General features: G+C 45.6%; 1 protein-coding gene across 5 annotated transcripts in view; it reads right to left on the bottom strand.

Annotated features, from left to right (window-relative positions):
* The window catches only part of CAMTA1 (calmodulin binding transcription activator 1), a 539,274-nt gene that overhangs the window by 259,253 nt on the left and 259,279 nt on the right, over positions 1-20,742 (bottom strand). For all 5 annotated transcript variants that reach the window (XM_067472884.1, XM_067472882.1, XM_067472885.1 and 2 more), the window contains exon 4: positions 16,246-16,381. In XM_067472884.1, coding sequence (XP_067328985.1) covers positions 16,246-16,381 — 136 coding nt within the window. The remainder of the gene's footprint in view (positions 1-16,245; positions 16,382-20,742) is intronic.

The following is a 20,742-nucleotide window of genomic DNA, read 5'->3' as shown; positions in this document are numbered from 1 at the left end:
TATCTATCTATCCATCCATTTTGCTTCCTTCCCTTGTCCCTTTCTCTTTCTCTTCTCTCTCTTTCTCAATCTTCTTTCTTTCTTTCTTTCTTTCTTTAGCTATTTATCTATCCATCCTTTCTTCCCTCCATCTATCTACCTTTCTTTCTTTCCTTATTTCGTTTACTCCTCCTTCCCTCCCTCCTTTCCTCCATTCCCTCACTCCTTCCTTCTCTCCCCCTCCTTCTCCCTATCCATCTATCCATCCATACGTCCGTCCATTTTGCTTCCTTCCCTTGTCCCTTTCTCTTTCTCGTCTCTCTTTCTCAATCTTCTTTCTTTCTTTAGCAATTTATCTATCCATCTTTTCTTCCCTCCACCTATCTATCTTTCTTTCCTTCCTTCTTTTGTTTACTTCTCCTTCCCTCCCTCCCTCCTTTCCTCCATTCCCTCACTCCTTCCTTCTCTCCCCCTCCTTCTCCCTATCCATCCATCCATCCATCCATCCATTTTGCTTCCCTTGTCCCTTTCTCTTCTCTCTTTCTCAATCTTCTTTCTTTCTTTAGCTATTTATCTATCCATCTTTTCTTCCCTCCATCTATCTACGTTTCTTTCCTTCCTTCTTTCGTTTACTCCCTCCTTCCTTTCCTCCAATCCCTCACTCCTTCCTTCTCTCTTCCTCCTTCTCCCTATCTATCCTTCCTTCCTTTCTTCCCCCCTCCTTTTCTCTTCTTTTCTCTCTCTCTCTTTCTCAATCTCCTTTCTTTCCTTCCTTCTCTATCTATTTATCTATCCATCTTTTCTTCCCTCCATCTATCTACGTTTCTTCCTTCCCTCCTTTCTTCTCTCTCCCTCCTTCTCCCTATCTATCTATCTATCTATCTATCTATCCATCCATCTATCCAATTTGCTTCCATCCCTTGTCCCTTTCTCTTTTCTCTCTTTCTCAATCTTCTTTCTTTCTTTCTTTCTCTATTTATCTATCCACCCTTTCTTCCCTCCATCTATCTACCTTTCTTTCCTTCCTTATTTCGTTTACTCCTCCTTCCCTCCCTTCTTTCCTCCATTCCCTCACTCCTTCCTTCTCTCGCCCTCCTTCTATCTATCTATCTATCTATCTATCTATCTATCTATCTATCTATCTATCCATCCATCCATCCATCCATTTTGCTTCCTTCCCTTGTCCCTTTATCTGTCTACCCTTCCTTCCTTCCCTCTCCTTTTGTCTTCTTTTCTCTCTCTTTCTCAATCTTCTTTCTTTCTTTCTCTATCTATTTATCTCTCCATCTTTTTTTGCCTCCATCTATTGACCTTTCTTCCCTTCCTTCTTTCGTTTACTCCCTCCTTCCCTCCAATCCCTCACTCCTTCCTTCTCTCTCCCTCTTTCTCTCTCTCTCTCTCTCTATCCATCCATCCATCCATCCATCCATTTTACTTCCTTCCCTTGTCCCTCTATCCTTCCTTCCTTCCTTCCTTCCTTCCTTCCTTCCTTCCTTCCTTCCTTCCTTCCTTCCTTCCTTCCTTCCTTCCTTCCTTCCTTCCTTTCTTCCCCCTCCTTCTCTTCCCTTCTTTTTTCTTTCTCTCTCTCTTTCTCTATCTTCTTTCTTTCTTTAGCTATTTATCTATCCATCTTTTCTTCCCTCCATCTATCTACCTTTCTTCCTTTCCTCCTTTCGTTTACTCCCTCCTTCCCTCCCTCCCTCCTTTCCTCCATTCCCTCACTCCTTCCTTCTCTCTCCCTCCTTCTCCCTGTCTATCTATCTATCTATCTATCTATCTATCTATCTATCCATCCATCCATCTATTTTGCTTCCTTCCCTTGTCCCTCTATCTGTCTACCCTTCCTTCCTTTCTCCTTTCTCTCCCACCTTCCTTCCTTCCTTCCTTCCCTCCTTTCCTCCATTCCCTCACTCCTTCCTTCTCTCTCCCTCCTTCTCCCTATCTATCTATCTATCCATCCATCCATCCATCCATCCATCCATCTATTTTGCTTCCTTCCCTTGTCCCTCTACCTGTCTACCTTTCCTTCCTTTCTCCCTCTCTCCTCCTTTTCTTTTCTCTTCCCTTCTTTTCTCTTTCCCTCTCTCTTTCTCAATCTTCCCGGCCTTGGCCACTCTCCCTCCTTCCCATCTCCATCTTGTTTATCCTTCGCATATTTCATTTCGGGCCTCAATCTCGGGATCAACGCTCAGGTGGCGTTTCTGCAAAACCATTTGCTTTCTCTCTTCTTCCCGGAGAGAGAGAGAGAGAGAGGTGCCTTCCCTTGCAAATGCCTTCCAAACCTAAAGAGTCAATATAAATGTCAGTTTGCATTTGCATCCAGGGGGTGTCACTCCATCCCATAATCCTCCCTCTTTTTTCCGGGCCTCCTCTTCGGATTCCCATCCTGGCTTCTGGAGCTGGCTTTGCTCACACTTTCCTCCTCGCCTTGTTTGTCCTCTGCTTCACCCTGATTGCGGAAAAAGGGAAAGCCGAGCGAAAGAGGGACACGCGCAGCCTCGAGGGGGGAATTATGGGATGGCATCGCAAGCCGGCTTCGGATCCCTATTGGGAAGCCGGCGCCCCACCTGCTTATGGGTCAGGACCCCGCTCCCAGCAGGAGAAGGAGTCAAGCAAAGGCAGGAGAAGCCTTTGCTTTAGACAAAAAAAGAGAGTGCAATAACAATTTAAAAAGATTATCGTGAAAGCAATTTAAAAAGAGCTATATCCTCTCATTCCAATCCTCATCCGTTTCATCGTCCAAAGAACTTCTAACTGTGCTAAAAAACAAAAGAGACATGCACAAGAAGTGGCAAAAGGGAGAAATCACCAAAAAAGAATTCAAACAAATAGCCAACACCTGTAGGGAAAAGGTCCGCAAGGCTAAAGCACATGCACAAGAAGTGGAAAAAGGGAGAAATCACCAAAGAAGAATTCAAACAAATAGCCAACACCTGTAGGGAAAAGGTCCGCAAGGCTAAAGCACATGCACAAGAAGTGGAAAAAGGGAGAAATCACCAAAGAAGAATTCAAACAAATAGCCAACACCTGTAGGGAAAAGGTCCGCAAGGCTAAAGCACATGCACAAGAAGTGGAAAAAGGGAGAAATCACCAAAGAAGAATTCAAACAAATAGCCAACACCTGTAGGGAAAAGGTCCGCAAGGCTAAAGCACATGCACAAGAAGTGGCAAAAGGGAGAAATCACCAAAGAAGAATTCAAACAAATAGCCAACACCTGTAGGGAAAAGGTCCGCAAGGCTAAAGCACAAAACGAGCTCAGACTTGCCAGGGACATTAAAAACAATAAAAAGGGCTTCTTTTCTTATGTCAGTAGAAAAAGGAAAAACAAGGAGGCGAGAGGGCCTCTTCGAGGAGAAGATGGGGCAATTTGCTTTCACGATAATCCTGCAGCAATCTTGACACCCTCGACATCACCTTCCTTGCATTATGTAAGGCCGGCATCCCCTAAGAGAGACAGACCCAAGCATTTGGATGCTCGTCATAATATTTATTTTATTTACTAGCTGTCCCCTGCCACAGTCTGGGGATTTGTTCAAATCAAGAAGCAAGCTGATGTACAACTGCACTACATCCTGTCAGATCCCCAAAATCGGGAGGAAAGCAAGAGTCATCGCCATCTTGAAGCCAGGCAAAGACCATAATGACCCAAAAAGCTACAGACTAATCTCCCTGTTGTGCCACCTCTACAAAGTTCTGGAGAGACTTATTTTGCATAGAATTACGGAAAAAATAGACCCATGCTGGCTTCAGGAAAGGCAGAAGCTGCACATCGCAAGTGCTGAACCTGACTCAGCACATAGAAGATGGCTTTGAAAGGCAGCAGATCACAGGAGTTGTCTTCCTAGACCTGTCAGCAGCCTATGAGACTGTGAACCACCGCCTCCTCCTGAGAAAAATGTATAGTATCACAAAGGACGACCACCTCACCCGCCTCAGAGGAAACCTGCTACAAAACAGGAGCTTTTTTGTTGAGTTCCTGGGCCAGAGAAGCAGAGGGCGGAAACAGAAGAAGGGCCTGCCTCAGGGGAGCGTGCTCGCTCCATCCATGTTCAACATTGACACAAATGACCAGCCACTGCCAGAAGGGACAGAGAGCTTCATCTACGCTGACGATCGTGCCATCACCACTCAAGGAAATCAGCTACCGAACAGGAGCTTCTTTGTTGAGTTCCAGGGCCAGAGAAGCAGAGGGTGGAAACAGAAGAACGGCCTGCCTCAGGGGAGCGTGTTTGCTCCATCCATGTTCAACATTGACACAAATGACCAGCCACTGCCAGAAGGGACAGAGAGCTTCATCTACGCTGACGATCGTGCCATCACCACTCAAGGAAATCAGCTAACGAACAGGAGCTTCTTTGTTGAGTTCCAGGGCCAGAGAAGCAGATGGCGGAAACAGAAGAACGGCCTGCCTCAGGGAAGTGTGCTTGCTCCACCCATGTTCAGCATTGACACAAATGACCAGCCACTGCCAGAATGGATACAGAGTTTCATCTATGCTGATGATCGTGCCATCACCGCTCAAGGAAATCAGCTACCGAACAGGAGCTTCTTTGTTGAGTTCCAGGGCCAGAGAAGCAGAGGGCAGAAACAGAAGAACGGCCTGCCTCAGGGAAGTGTGCTTGCTCCATCCATGTTCAACATCTACACAAGTGACCAGCCACTGCCAGAAGGGACAGAGAGCTTCATCTACGCTGATGATTGTGCCATCACCGCTCAAGGAAATCAGCTACCGAACAGGAGCTTCTTTGTTGAGTTCCAGGGCCAGAGAAGCAGAGGGTGGAAACAGAAGAACGGCCTGCCTCAGGGGAGCGCGCTTGCTCCATCCATGTTCAACATCTACACAAGTGACCAGCCACTGCCAGAAGGGACAGAGAGCTTCATCTACGCTGATGATTGTGCCATCACCACTCAAGGAAATCAGCTACCGAACAGGAGCTTCTTTGTTGAGTTCCAGGGCCAGAGAAGCAGAGGGCAGAAACAGAAGAACGGCCTGCCTCAGGGAAGTGTGCTTGCTCCATCCATGTTCAACATCTACACAAGTGACCAGCCACTGCCAGAAGGGACAGAGAGCTTCATCTACGCTGATGATTGTGCCATCACCGCTCAAGGAAATCAGCTACCGAACAGGAGCTTCTTTGTTGAGTTCCAGGGCCAGAGAAGCAGATGGCGGAAACAGAAGAACGGCCTGCCTCAGGGAAGTGTGCTTGCTCCACCCATGTTCAGCATTGACACAAATGACCAGCCACTGCCAGAATGGATACAGAGTTTCATCTATGCTGATGATCGTGCCATCACCGCTCAAGGAAATCAGCTACCGAACAGGAGCTTTTTTGTTGAGTTCCCGGGCCAGAGAAGCAGAGGGCGGAAACAGAAGAACGGCCTGCCTCAGGGGAGCGTGCTCGCTCCATCCATGTTCAACATCTACACAAATGACCAGCCACTCATTGGTGGAGTTAAGAATGTTCTTTGTAGGTGAACTATAAATCCCAGCAACAACAACTTTGTAGGTGAAGACCGCATTCATCCACAGCTCAGGCCTTGCAAAGTCTGCTATCTATATATATAAAAATGCTCTGGGCGTCATGAGTACCTTAAAAACAAAAGAACCAATGAATGAAATCACACCAAATTTGGCGACAAAATATCTCACAACCCAAGGAGTGACCATCACTCAAAACATTATGATTTTGTCATTTGGGAGTTGTAGTTGCTGGGATTTATATCTATATATATAAAAACGTTATGTGCGTCATGAGTACCTTAAAAACAAAAGAACCAATGAACGAAATCACACCAAATTTGGCAACAAAACGTCTCATAGAATCATAGAATCAAAGAGTTGGAAGAAACCTCGTGGGCCCTCATCCAGTCCAACCCCATTCTGCCAAGAAGCAGGAGTATTGCATTCAAATCACCCCTGACAGATGGCCATCCAGCCTCTGCTTCAAAGCTTCCAAAGAAGGAGCCTCCACCACACTCCGGGGCAGAGAGTTCCACTGCTGAACGGCTCTCACAGTCAGGAAGTTCTTCCTCATGTTCAGATGGAATCTCCTCTCTTGTAGTTTGAAGCCATTGCTCCATTGCATCCTAGTCTCCAAGGAAGCAGAAAGGAAGCTTGCTCCCTCCTCCTCCTCCCTGTGGCTTCCTCTCACGTATTTATACATGGCTGGCTATCATATCTCCTCTCAGCCTTCTCTTCTTCAGGCTAAACATGCCCAGCTCCTTAAGCCGCTCCTCATAGGGCTTGTTCTCCACACCCTTGATCATTTGAGTCGCCCTCTTTCTCTGGACACATTCCAGCTTAGAGTCAACATCTCTCTTGAATCGTGGTGCCCAGAATTGGACACAATATTCCAGGTAAAGTGGTCTAACCAAAGAGGAATAGAGCATGGGGAGCATTACTTCCCTGGATTCTAGACACTATAGAGACCAAAATCCCATTGGCTTTCAGCTTCAAAGCTTGGTTTTCAGGGAAACTATGAGGATTTTTTATTATTCAAAGAGGGATATATAGTGCTTCCCTATGCAAATAAGGATGCAGAGTATGCAAATGTGTATGCGGGGATTGGGCACATGAACGTGAAGATGAGTAAGCAGGGTGCAAATGAGGGCACAAACATATCATTATGCAAATAAGTAGGCAGAGATGCAAATGAGTGCAGGGTGTGTGAATGAGTATACCAGTGAGAATGAACGGAATGTGTATATCATTATGCAAATGAGCATACCAGTGAGAATGAAGGGAATGTGTATATCATTATGCAAATGAGCATACGGATAATGTAAATGAGCATGCAAATGAGTGCAGAGCGTGTAAGTGAGCCCACAAACATAACTAAGCAAATGAGATGCAGAGAATGCTAATCAGCATACAAATGAGCGCAGAGTGTGTAAATGAGTATACAAATGAGAATGCAGGGAAATTGGGCACAAACCTATCAGTATGTAAATGAGGATGCAGAGTATGCAAATGTGTATGCGGGGATTGGGCAAATGAGTGTGCAAGCAAAGACACAGGGTGCAAATGAGTGCACAACCATATCATAATGCAAATGAGTATGCAGATATGTAAATGAGTGCAGGGTGTACACCAATGAGAATGCAAGGAATGGGCAAATGAGCACACAAACGTATCGGTATGCAAATGAGGATACAGGGAATGCAAATGAGTGCAGAGTGTGCAAATGATCCCATGAACGGCAAGGGTTGGCAGCCATTTTGGTAGAGGCGGGGCCAACGAAGGCAGCTTGGCGACCCCCGAAAATGGCCCAAAGACCCCCGTGGGGGTCGCGACCCCCAGGTTGAGAACCGCTGATGTAGGGAGTGTGCAAACAAAACTTATCAGTATGCAAATGAGCATGCAGAGAATGCAAATGAGCATGCAAATGAGTGCAGAGTGAGCAAATGAGTATACAAATGAGAAGAGAGAGTGTGTGCAAATAAGAACACCGATATATCAGTATGCAAATGAGCATGCAGAGAATGCAAATGAGCATGCAAATGAGTGCAGAGTGTGCAAATGAGCCCATGAATGGCAAGGGTTGGCAGTCATTTTGGTGGAGGCGAGGCCAACCAAGGCAGCTTGGTGACCCCCCGAAAATGGCCCAATGACCCCCGTGGGGGTCGCGACCCCCAGGTTGAGAACCGCTGATTTAGAGAGTGTGCAAACAAAACTTATCAGTATGCAAATGAGCATGCAGAGAATGCAAATGAGCATGTAAACGAGAAGGGAGAGAGTGTGCAAATAAGAACACAGACCTATCAGTATACAAATGAGCATGCAGAAAATGCAAATGAGCATGCAAATGAGTGCAAATTGAGCAAATGAGTATACAAATGAGAAGAGAGAGTGTGCAAATAAGAACACAGACATCTCAGTATGCAAATGAGCATGCAGAAAATGCAAATGAGCATGCAAATGAGTGCAGAGTGAGCAAAAGAGTATACAAACGAGAAGGGAGAGAGTGTGCAAATAAGAACACAGACACCTCAGTATGCAAATGAGCATGCAAATGAGCATGCAAATGAGTGCAGAGTGAGCAAGTGAGTATACAAACGAGAAGGGAGAGAGTGTGCAAATAACACACATGAACACATGAACATGCAAATGAGCATGCAAATGAGTGCAGAGTGAGCAAGTGAGTATACAAACGAGAAGGGAGAGAGTGTGCAAATACGAACACAGACACCTCAGTATGCAAATGAGCATGCAAATGAGCGTGCAAGGCGAGGCACAGCCTCCGGATCGATCAGGAGGGCCTGCTAAGTATCCTTGCACCGCGGCGCTGAACCTAACCGTATTAGAGGCCATTAAAAATGCAAAGGGAGAGATAATTAAGCAAAATAAATTAAATGTGCCTCCCTCCGAAATATTCTGCAAGACAAACACTTTTGGGCCGCTTAAGCGTTTCCCGGCAGATGTTCCGCCTCTCCGTTTGCTTCTCCTTCGGTGAGATGCGGAAAAGCCAAGATCGTTGAGAGAAGCGAACATAAATGTTGCGGCAGCAAAAAAAAAAGAGAAGTCTCCTAAAATGTTTGCAAGGAAGGAAGGAAAGCAACGGCATTTGGGAGTGAGTGCCGCAGAGGCAGAAACGCGGATCGGTCGAGCCTCCCAAGGCAGGAGCAGCAGAAGAAACAACAACAGGGGAACGGGTGGATTCTGCAAAAGTTTGAAATGCATTTGCAAGGAAGCCTGGGACGCACACAGCCGGGAGGCAACGACTGCGGAGGGTAATTCCTGCAATTTATTCCCTCTCGTCTCTCTCAATCAGGAACAGAAGGGAGGAAGGAAGAGAAGGAGGGAGGGAGAAGCAGGACCCCACTCGTTGCCTCCCAGGTTGGAGCCCAAGGCAGCAGGCAAACGAATGGGCTCGAAGGAACTCAACATACTCACCTCCCACCCCCACCCCTCTCCTCTTTAGGCCTCGACCTGAATAGGAAGAGCACAAATCGCTAAGAACGAGGACTTCTCTTGATCTTGATTACTATTCTCCTTGGGATGTGGCTGAGAATCGCATTGGTTATGGACGCTGCCGCAGCGTACTCTTGGCTCATGTTCATCTTGGACTGTGGCTCTAAACCCATGTCGGTGTGTAATGTGCAAAAAGAAGGGAAGAGAAGAGCCAGAGAGAAGAGCTTGCTTTTCATTCATGCCTCCATCTATATACAGCCTATGAGACCGTCAACCACCGCCTCCTCACAAAGGACGACCACCTCACCCGCCTCATAGGAAACCTGCTACAGAACAGGAGCTTCTTTGTTGAGTTCCAGGGCCAGAGAAGCAGATGGCAGACACAGAAGAACGGCCTGCCTCAGGGGAGCGTGCTTACTCCATCCATGTTCAACATCTACACAAATGACCAGCCACTGCCAGAAGGGACAGAGAGCTTCATCTATGCTGATGATCGTGCCATTACCACTCAAGTAGCTTTGAGATGGTTGAACAGAAGCTCTCCAAAGCTCTAAGTAAGTGGTTCTCAACCTTTCTAACACCGGGACCCCTGAATATGGTTCCTCATGTTGTGGTGACCCCCAACCATGTTGTGGTGACCCCCAACCTCACCTGCCTTGGATGGTGAGAGCACAAGGCAAGCGAGGCAGGATTTGCACGAGGCCAGGCCTCGCGTGAAGGAGCCCTCACCTGGCCCACGCCCTTGGGGTGGGGCCACTGGAGGTGGCCTCGCAACCCCTCCGAAATGGCCAGGTGACCCCCCTGGGGGTTGCGACCCTCAGGTTGAGAACAACTGCTCTAGGTGCCCTTACTGCCTGTTACAGGGGAAACCAGATGATCCCTAACCCATCTAAAACACAGACATGTGCTTTTCATCTCAAGAGCAGAGAAGCATCCCCAGTTCTGAGGATTATGACCTGGGAAGGAAGGAATCCCACGGGAGCATTGCAGCGCACCCAAATACCTGGGAGGAGTCACTCTGGACCGTGCTCTGACTTACAAGAAGCACTGCCTGAACATCAAACAAAAAGTGGGCGCTAGAAACAATATCATACGGAAGCTGACTGGCACAACCTGGGGATCACAACCAGACACAGTGAAGACATCTGCCCTTGTGCTGTGCTACTCTGCTGCTGAGTATGCATGCCCAGTGTGGAACACATATCAGTGGATGTGGCTCTTAATGAGACATGGTGCATTATCACGGGGTGTCTGCGCCCTACACCACTGGAGAAATTACACTGCTTAGCCGGTATTGCACCACCTGACATCCGCCGGGAAGTAGCAGCCAATAGTGAAAGGACCAAGGCAGAGACATCTCCAGCTCATCCCCTGTTTGGGTATCAGCCAGCATGTCAACAACTTAAATCAAGACATAGTTTTCTAAGATCGGCAGAGACACTCGCTGGAACACCCCAGCAAGTGAGAGTCCAAAAGTGGCAGGCTCAAGCCCAGAACCTCAATCCATGGCTGATACCAAATGAGAGACTCCCTCCCGGGCACACAGAAAACTGGGTGACTTGGAAGGCGCTGAACAGACTGAGCCAACCTTCAGAAATGGGGCCACAAAGTGGAATCCTCGGCATGCGAGTGCGGAGAAGAGCCAACCACTGACCACCTGCTGCAATGCAACCTGAGCCCTGCCACATGCACAATGGAGGACCTTCTTGCAGCAACACCAGAGTCACTCCAAGGGGCCAGAGACTGCTCAAAGGACATTTAATCAACTACCAAGCTTGCAAACTTTGTGTTTTGTTTGTTTGTTTGTTTGTTAAAAATGCAACACAACTGTTTGGTCTGCTCCTGACATGAGCAGGTGACCAGGCCCAACAGGGCAAAGATAATGAGCTATCTGGCCTTGAAGATAGTGGAGACCTGATTAGACAGGACCGCTTACAATTAAAGAGTTCGCAGAAGCGAAAGCCTTGCCAACAAACGTGAAGCTAGAGGTCAACGTAATGCTTTCATGTTGGCAGAACATATTTAATGATCCAGTCGAAGGGCATTCTTTGTCAGTCCAATGTTGCTTATACCCTGTTAACTTCTATGGAAATATCTTGGCTTTTTGCGGAAAGCTTCTGGCTCTTTGGGACTTTGATTTTGATCCTGATTTTTGGAAATGATCTGATCGAAGGGCATTCTTTGTCAGTCCAATGTTGCTTATACCCTGTTAACTTCTATGGAAATACCTTGGCTTTTTGCGGAAAGCTTCTGGCTCTTTGGGACTTTGGTTTTGATCCTGATTTTTGGAGACCTTGTTTTGCTGCCATGGACTCCTGTTTAACCAATGCTTAAGGACTATTTATTTATTTATGATTCAAACTTCTATGCGGCCACTCCCCTGGGGCTCGAGCGGCTTACAAGAATGACTAAAATCTAACACAATTTAAAAACAATTTAAAACAATTTAAAAACAGCAATATCAACAACTACAGGTATGTCTGACATGCCCTGCGGAAAGCTGATAAGTCCCGCAAGGCACGGACTTCAGGTGGCAGAGTATTCCAGAGCGATGGTGCCACTGCTGTAAAGGCTCTGCGCCTGGTTGCTGTTAGACGCAAGGTCTTGACACTGGGAATTTCCAATAGATCTTGGTCCTCAGAACGGAGGGATCTCTGGGGTTGGGAGGGGGTGAGGCGGTCCCTCAGGTACATCGGCCCCAGACCATGCAAGGCCTTCAAGGTGAGTACCATCACTTTGAAAGTGATCCAGTGCTCAATTGGTAACCAATGCAGCTGCAGTCAGATTGGGGTGATGTGGCATCTCATTGGAATTCCCGCAAGAAGCCAAGCAACTGCATTTTGTACCAACGTGAGCTTCCAGATCACCGACAGATGAAGGCCAATGTAGAAGGTGTTACAGTAGTCCAGTCTTGAGATGAGACAGGACTGTTTACAATTAAAGAATTCGCAGAAGCGAACACCTTGCCAACAAACGTGAAGCTAGAGGTCAACGTAATGCTTTCATGTTGGCAGAACATATTTAATAATCTGATTGAAGGGCATTCAAGAGAGATATTGACAAGCTGGAATGTGTCCAGAGAAGGGCGACTAAAATGATCAAGGGTCTGGAGAACAAGCCCTATGAGGAGCGGCTTAAGGAGCTGGGCATGTTTAGCCTGAAGAAGAGAAGGCTGAGAGGAGATATGATAGCCATGTATAAATATGTGAGAGGAAGCCACAGGGAGGAGGGAGCAGATCAAGGGTCTGGAGAACAAGCCCTATGAGGAGTGGCTTAGAGAACTGGGCATGTTTAGCCTGAAGAAGAGAAGGCTGAGAGGAGATATCATAGCCATGTATAAATATGTGAGAGGAAGCCACAGGGAGGAGGAGGGAGCAAGCTTGTTTTCTGCTTCCCTGGAGACTAGGACGCAATGGAACAATGGCTTCAAACTACAAGAGAGGAGATTCCATCTGAACATTAGGAAGAACTTCCTGACTGTGAGAGCCGTTCAGCAGTGGAACTCTCTGCCCCGGAGTGTGGTGGAGGCTCCTTCTTTGGAAGCTTTTAAGCAGAGGCTGGATGGCCATCTGTCAGGGGTGCTTTGAATGCAATATTCCTGCTTCTTGGCAGAATGGGGTTGGACTGGATGGCCCATGAGGTCTCTTCCAACTCTTTGATTCTATGATTCTATGATTCTTTGTCAGTCCAATGTTGCTTATACCCTGTTAACTTCTGTGGAAATACCTTGGCTTTTGCAGAAAGCTTCTGGCTCTTTGGGACTTTGGTTTTGATCCTGATTTTTGGAGACCTTGTCTTGCTGCCATGGATTCCTGCTTAACCAATGCTTAAGGACTATGCTTCGTGTGATTTGCCTTTGGATTTTGGGAACTTTGCCTTTGCATTTAAGACTCTATTTTGCCACTCCAAGTGGCCAGCTTCTGGTTAAAGGACATTTAGTATAATGCCAAGTTTGTGTTTAACTACACTCTCGATTCGCTTCTGACACAATAAATATTAAAAAAAACCTCAGTATTTATTGCATTATCCATTATGTTACACATTTGGGTCCAAGAGATATGCTATTTAATTATTCAGCACCAAAAGATTGGGACTCTCTCTCTCTCGCAGCAAATAGTCATTACGGCTCATTATTCTCCCAGAATTTTCCCATTTCGTCGGCACAGACAAAACCCTCCAAAGTCATTTGACTTGATGTTTATGCACCACAATCCTTCTCTTAATGGCAAAAACTGGCTCAAAGCACAAGTTGGAACTTAGAAAGACATTTTGTTCCTTGTTAGGATATAAAGGGGAAACCAAAAAATATATATCTCGTAATATAACACGTTCGTTTTGCAAGGATTCTCCGTCATGAACTCCTCTTTCTTCTTGTTCCCAAACAAATACAAAACGGACTCAAATGGAACAATGTTTGTTTGTTTGCACTGCAAAGACTCTGACATAATGTGCTGGAGCGAGACCCAACTTGATACATATTATCCATCATGATCTAACTTAAAATACTAGTGCCGCTTCAGCAATAAAATCCACACCATTCTGGGCTAAAAGTAGAAAATAGGATTAGAAAGGATTAGCTGCTGGTCTATAGGTCTGTATGCATGCACTGACCAGACACAACCACAAGGGGGAGGTATTATATAGATAGGCAGGATTAGCTACTGACCTCTAGGTGATCATGTGCAACCACAAGAGGGCAGTATATATATATATATATATATAGAAAGGATTAGCCTCTAGGTCTGTATGCATGCACTGACCAGACACAACCACAAGGGGCGGTATATATAGATAGGCAGGATTAGCTACTGACCTCTAGGTGATCATGTGCAGCCACAAGAGGGCAGTATATATATATATATATATATATATATATAGAAAGGATTCGCCTCTAGGTCTGTATGTACGCAGTCACAAGAAGGCTATATATAGATAGAAAGGATTAGCTATAGGTATGTATGTATGCAGCACTCAGCTGTAACCATAAGAAGGCAGTATATACAAAGAAAGGATTAGCTTCTAGGCCTGTATTATGCAGCGCTCAGCTGTAACCATAAGAAGGCAGTATATATAAAGAAAGGATTAGCTTCTAGGCCTGTATTATGCAGTGCTCAGCTGTAATTTATTTATTATTTATTTATTAATAACCATAAGAGGGCTGTATATAGATAGAAAGGATTAGCTATAGGAATATATGTATGCAGCGCTCAGCTGTAACCATAAGAGGGCAGTATATACAAAGAAAAGATTAGCTTCTAGGTCTGTTTTATGATCAGATGCAACCATAAGAGGGCAGTATATACAAAGAAAGGATTAGCTTCTAGGTCTGTATTAAGCAGCGCTCAGCTGTAACCATAAGAGGGCAGTATATACAAAGAAAGGATTAGCTTCTAGGTCTGTATTATGCAGTGCTCAGTTGTAACCATAAGAGTGTGGTATATACAAAGAAAGGAATAGCTTCTAGGTCTGTATTATGCAGCGCTCAGCTGTAACCATAAGGGGGCAATATATACAAAGAAAGGATTAGCTTCTAGCTCTGTATTATGCAATGCTCAGCTGTAATTTATTTATTATTTATTTATTAATAACCATAAGAGGGCTGTATATAGATAGAAAGGATTAGCTATAGGAATATATGTATGCAGCGCTCAGCTGTAACCATAAGAGGGCAATATATAAAAGAAAGGATTAGCTTCTAGGTCTGTATTATGCAGCGCTCAGCTATAACCATAAGAGGGCAGTATTTACAAAGAAAGGATTAGCTTCTAGGTCTGTTTTATGCAGCGCTCAGCTGTAATCATAAGAGGGCAGTATATACAAAGAAAGGATTAGCTTCTAGGTCTGTATTATGCAGCGCTCAGCTGTAATCATAAGAGAGCAGTATATACAAAGAAAGGATTAGCTTCTAGGTCTGTATTATGCAGCGCTCAGCTATAACCATAAGAGGGCAGTATTTACAAAGAAAGGATTAGCTTCTAGGTCTGTATTATGCAGCGCTCAGCTGTAACCATAAAAGGGCAGTATATACAAAGAAAGGATTAGCTTCTAGGTCTGTATTATGCAGCGCTCAGCTGTAACCATAAGAGAGCAGTATATATAAAGAAAGGATTAGCTTCTAGGTCTGTATTATGCAGCGCTCAGCTGTTCATAAGAGGGCAGTATATACAAAGAAAGGATTAGCTTCTAGGTCTGTATTATGCAGCGCTCCGCTGTAACCATAAGAGTGTGGTATATACAAAGAAAGGATTAGTTTCTAGGTCTGTATTATGCAGTGCTTAGCTGTAACCATAAGAGGGCAGTATATACAAAGAAAGGATTAGCTTCTAGCTCTGTATTATGCAGCGCTCAGCTGTAACCATAAGAGGGCAGTATATACAAAGAAAGGATTAGCTTCAGCTCTGTATTATGCAGCGCTCAGCTGTAACCATAAGAGGGCAGTATATACTAAGAAAGGATTAGCTTCTAGGTCTGTATTATGCAGCGCTCAGCTGTAACCATAAGAGGGCAGTATATACTAAGAAAGGATTAGCTTCTAGGTCTGTATTATGCTCAGATGCAACCATAAGGGGGCAGTATATACAAAGAAAGGATTAGCTTCTAGGTCTGTATTATGCAGCGCTCAGCTGTAACCATAAGAGAGCAGTATATATAAAGAAAGGATTAGCTTCTAGGTCTGTATTATGCAGCGCTCAGCTGTTCATAAGAGGGCAGTATATACAAAGAAAGGATTAGCTTCTAGGTCTGTATTATGCAGCGCTCCGCTGTAACCATAAGAGTGTGGTATATACAAAGAAAGGATTAGTTTCTAGGTCTGTATTATGCAGTGCTTAGCTGTAACCATAAGAGGGCAGTATATACAAAGAAAGGATTAGCTTCTAGGTGTGTATTATGCAGCGCTCAGCTGTAACCATAAGAGGGCAGTATATACAAAGAAAGGATTAGCTTCTACGTCTGTATTATGCAGTGCTCAGATACAACCATAATAATGTGGTATCTAGATAGACAGGATTAGCCCCTAGGTCTGTATGTCTGCAGTGCTCAGATACAACCACAAGGTGGCAGTAAATAAATAGAAAGGATTAGCCAATAGGGATGCATGTACGCCATGGAAATGCGTATATCCATTAGTTTTCTATTGACATCAAGAACAATGCAATTTTGCACCACAGCCTTAGACGGGAAACGCTGCAAGTTGCTGGACATCGCAATCCTCCGCGGAAACAACATGGCTGCCACCACCAATCAGCTTCCGTTGCATTAACTCAGTGCCGCAACCGACGCAAAATGCCCATTGTGATCGCGACCAGCACACCGGACTCAAAGGCAACGCACGTCCGACCCGCTTGTCTCCTACCTCCACTCCTTGCACCTTCAGCTTCATGTGGTCCTCTCGGGTGGTCTTCCCGTCTTTCCGCTTCTTCCAGCAATAGCCATCCTTCCTGTACTTCACCTTCTTCCTGTTGTAGAGGATCATAGAGCCATTCTGAGGCCTGGCAGGGACAAAGAAAGAAAAAAGGGAAGAGGATGTAAATAAAGTACGTCAATAAATACATTCGTAGAAAATCTGATACAAAACAGGAGCTTTTTTGCTGAGTTTCAGAATCAGAAAAGAAGGAGGAAGAAACAGAAGAACGGCCTGCCTCAGCGGAGCGTGCTCACTTCCCCGGCAGTTGAATAGATTTCAAACTTCTTCTCAGTTCCTTCCAGGTCAAAAATTCCTTTTTTCCTGTGTAATTTTAAAGACGAATAAATCTACCCCTGGATATCTTATCACCTGAGAAACGTATTTTTCTGACATTTTTGTCAGTTAAAGGTACCAGGAAATGGAGAACATGGGGATGCTGTTCTTGCGTGGCATCTGAAGGAAAAGAGAGAAGGAAGGAAGGAGAAGTATGAAAGGGAAGAGAAGGAAATAAGGAAAGGAAATAAAGGAAAAGAGAAGGAAATAAAGGAAAGAAGGAAGGAAGGAAGGAAGGAAGGAAGGAAGGAAGGAAGGAGAAGTATGAAAGGGAAGAGAAGGAAATAAGGAAAGGAAATAAAGGAAAAGAGAAGGAAATAAAGGAAAGAAGGAAGGAAGGAGAAGAGAAGTATGAAAGGGAAGAGAAGGAAATAAGGAAAGGAAATAAAGGAAAAGAGAAGGAAATAAAGGAAAGAAGGAAGGAAGGAGAAGAGAAGTATGAAAGGGAAGAGAAGGAAATAAGGAAAGGAAATAAAGGAAAAGAGACGGAAATAAAGGAAAGAAGGAAGGAAGGAGAAGAGAAGTATGAAAGGGAAGAGAAGGAAATAAGGAAAGGAAATAAAGGAAAAGAGAAGGAAATAAAGGAAAGAAGGAAGGAATAAATAAAGGAAAAGAGAAGGAAATAAAGGAAAGAAGGAAGGAAGGGAAGAAAAGTATGAAAGGGAAAAGTAGGGAAGGGAAGGATGGAAGGAAAGAAGGAAAACAGATACAAGTGAGAAAAGGAAGGAAGGAAGGAAGGAGGGAGGGAAGGAGAAGAGAAGTATGAAAGGGAAGGGGAGGGGAGGGAGGGACGGAAAAACAGAAGGAAGGAAGGGAGGAAGGAGGAACAGAAACAAGAGAGAAAAAGAAGGAGGGAAGGAGAAGTGTGAAAAGGAAGGGAAAGGAAGGAGGGAGCGGGGATGGAAAGAAGGAAGGAAGGAAGGAAGGAAGGAGAAGGAAGAACAGAAACATGTGAGAAAAAGAAGGAAGAAAGGAGGGAAGGAGAAGAGAAGTATGAAAGGGGAGGGAGGGGGAGGGAGGGACGGACGGAAAGACAGAAGGGAGGGAGGGAGGGGAAGGTGGAAGGGAGGAAGGGAGGAAGGGGTAGGAATAGAAACAAGTGAGAAAAGGGAGGGAGGGAATGAAGTAGGAAAGGAACTGAAAGCAAAATGAAAGGGCAGGAGGAAGGAAGGAAGGAAGGAAGGAAGGAAGGAAGGAAGGAAGGGAAGAAAAATATGAAACGGAAGAGAAGGGAAGGGAAGGATGGAAGGAAAGAAGGAAAACAGATACAAGTGAGAAAAGGAAGGAAGGAGGGAAGGAGAAGAGAAGTATGAAAGGGAAGGGGAGGGGAGGGAGGGATGGAAAGACAAAAGGAAGGAAGGGAGGAAGAAGGAACAGAAACAAGAGAGAAAAAGAAGGAGGGAAGGAGAAGTATGAAAACGAAGGGAAGGGAAGGAGGGAGTGGGGATGGAAAGAAGGAAGGAAGGAAGGAAGGAAGGAAGGAAGGAAGGGGAAGAAAAGTATGAAAGGGAAGAGTAGGGAAGGATGGAAGGAAAGAAGGAAAACAGAAACAAATGAGAAAAGGAAGGAAGGAAGGAGGGAAGGAGAAGGAAGAACAGAAACAAGTGAGAAAAAGAAGGAAGAAAGGAGGGAAGGAGAAGTATGAAAGGGAAGGGAGGGGGAGGGAGGGACGGGTGGGAAAACAGAAGGAAGGAAGGAAGGAAGGAAGGAAGGAAGGAAGGAAGGAAGGGGGAACAGAAACAATTGAGAAAAAGAAGGAAGAAAGGAGGGAAGGAGAAGAGAAGTATGAAAGGGAAGGGAGGGACGGGTGGAAAAACAGAAGGAAGGAAGGAAGGAAGGAAGGAAGGAAGGAAGGGGAAGAGAAGTATGAAAGGGAAGGGAAGGGAAGGTGGAAGGAAGGAAGGAAGGGGTAGAAAAAGAAAAAGCAAGAAAAAGAAGAAAGGAGGGAAGGAGAAATATGAAAGGGAAGGGAAGGGAGGGACAGAAAGACAGAAGGAAGGAAGGAAGGAAGGAAGGAAGGAAGGAAGGAAGGAAGGGGAAGAGAAGTAGGAAAGGGAAGCGAAAGAGAAAGAAGGACAAAAGGAAGGGAGGAAGGGAGGAGAGGAACAGAAACAAGTGAGAAAAGGAAGGAAGGAAGGAAGGGAGGGAGGAAGGAAGGAAGGAAGGAAGGAAGGAAGGGGAAGAGAAGTAGGAAAGGGAAGAGAAAGAGAAAGAAGGACAAAAGGAAGGGAGGAAGGGAGGAGAGGAACAGAAACAAGTGAGAAAAGGAAGGAAGGAAGGAAGGAAGGAAGGAAGGGAGGGAGGGAGGGAGGGAGGGGAAGAGAAGTATGAAAGGGAAGGGAAAGGAAGGTGGAAGGAAGGGAGGAAGGGGTAGGAATAGAATCAAGTGAGAAAAGGGAGGGAGGGAAGGAAGTAGGAAAGGAACTGAAAGCAGAATGAAAGGGCAGAAGGAAGGAAGGAAGGACAGAAACAAGAGAGAAAAAGAAGGAAGAAAGGAGGGAAGGAGAAGAGAAGTATGAAAGGGAAGGGAGGGGGAGGGAGGGACAGACGGAAAGACAGAAGGAAGAAAGGAAGGAAGGGAGGGAGGGAGGGAGGGAGGAGGAACAGAAACAAGCAAAAAAAGAAGGAAGGAAGGAAGGAAAGGGAAGAGAAGTAGGAAAGGGAAAAGAAAAGGAAAGGAGGACGAAAAGAAGGGAGGGAGGAGAGGAACAGAAACAAGTGGAAAAAAGAAGGAAGGAAGGAAGGAAGGAAGGAAGGAAGGAAGGAAGGAAGGAAGGAGAAGAGAAGTATGAAAAGGAAGGGAAGGTGGAAGCAAAGGAGGAAGTGGTAGGAACAGAAACAAGTGGGAAAAGAAAAGGAGGAAGGAAGGGGTAGGAATAGAAAGAAGTGGGAAAAGGGAGGGAAGTAGGAAAGGAACTGAAAGCAAAATGTGAAAGGGCAGAAGGAAGGAAGGAAGGAAGGAAGGAAGGAAGGAAGGAAGGAAGGAAGGAAGGAAGGGAGATAAGAAAAGGAATAAGGAATAAGGAAAAGGGGAAAGGAAAGAATGAAAGAAGGAAGGGTGGAGAAAAGAAAAGGAGGGAAAGAAGCGAAGGACGGAAGGAGGAAGTGGAGGAAAGGAAAGGGGGAAAAAAGCTGAAGAGTGAGGAAGGGAGCGCAGAATTCCGTAAGAAGAGGCCGCGATGCATCAGGCCGAGCAGACAGGAGCCGTGGAGATGGTTGCAGAAATTTATGGAAGGGCATTAGTCACAGTAATTTGGCTTTGGAACACCAAGAACAGAAAGAAATACAACAACACGAGCAGCAGTTGCGGCAATAAACAACTTTTGCGGGGAGAGAGGAGGAGGAGGGGGCAGCCGTTGCGGGCGTAAATCTCTCCAAGTTGGGGAAGTGGAGCAGGAAAGGAGGCTGCGGGTGAGAGGAAGGCCAGATCCCCGGGAAAGGAAGAAGGCCAGTCACCCCAAAAGAAGAGAGAGAGAAGTGAAGGAAGGAAGGAAGGAAGAAGAGTGAAAAGATGAAGAAGTCATGAAGGGAAGGGAGGAAGGAAGGAAGGAAGGAAGGAAGGAAGGAAGGAAGGAGAAGTGAAGGAAGGAAGGAAGAAGGGGAAAAAAGAGAGGTGAAGGAAAGAAGAAGACATGAAGGAAGGGAGGGAGGGAGGAGAAAGAAATAAAGGATGAAGGAAAAAAGAGAGAAGGGAAGGGAGGAAGGAGAAGTGAACGAAGGAAGGAAGAAGGGGAAAAGACAGGTGAAGAAAGGAGACATGAAGGGAAGGAGGGAGGAGAAAGAAATGAAGGAAGGAAGAAGGAAAAAGAGAGAAGTGAAGGAAGGAAGGAAGGAAGGAAGGAAGGAGAGAAGTGAAAGGATGAAGGGAAGGGAAGAAGGAAGGAGGGAGGCAGGAAGGAAGGACGAAAGGAAGGACGTGATTAATGGATGTATGGATGGATGGTAGGAAGATGGCAGGAAGGAAATACAGAAGTAAAGGAATGAAGAGAGGAAAGAAGGAAGGAAGGAAGGAAGGAAGGAAGGAAGGAAGGAAGGAAGGAGAAGTGAAGGAAGAAGGGGAAAAGAGAGGTGAAGGAAGGAAGGAAGCATGAAGGGAGGGAGGGAGGAGAAAGA

Source organism: Anolis sagrei, chromosome 13 (genome assembly GCF_037176765.1).
Source record: "Anolis sagrei isolate rAnoSag1 chromosome 13, rAnoSag1.mat, whole genome shotgun sequence".
Lineage (NCBI taxonomy): Eukaryota > Metazoa > Chordata > Lepidosauria > Squamata > Dactyloidae > Anolis > Anolis sagrei.
Note: the sequence above shows the minus strand (reverse complement) of the source record. Positions and strands in the feature narration are given on the sequence as shown.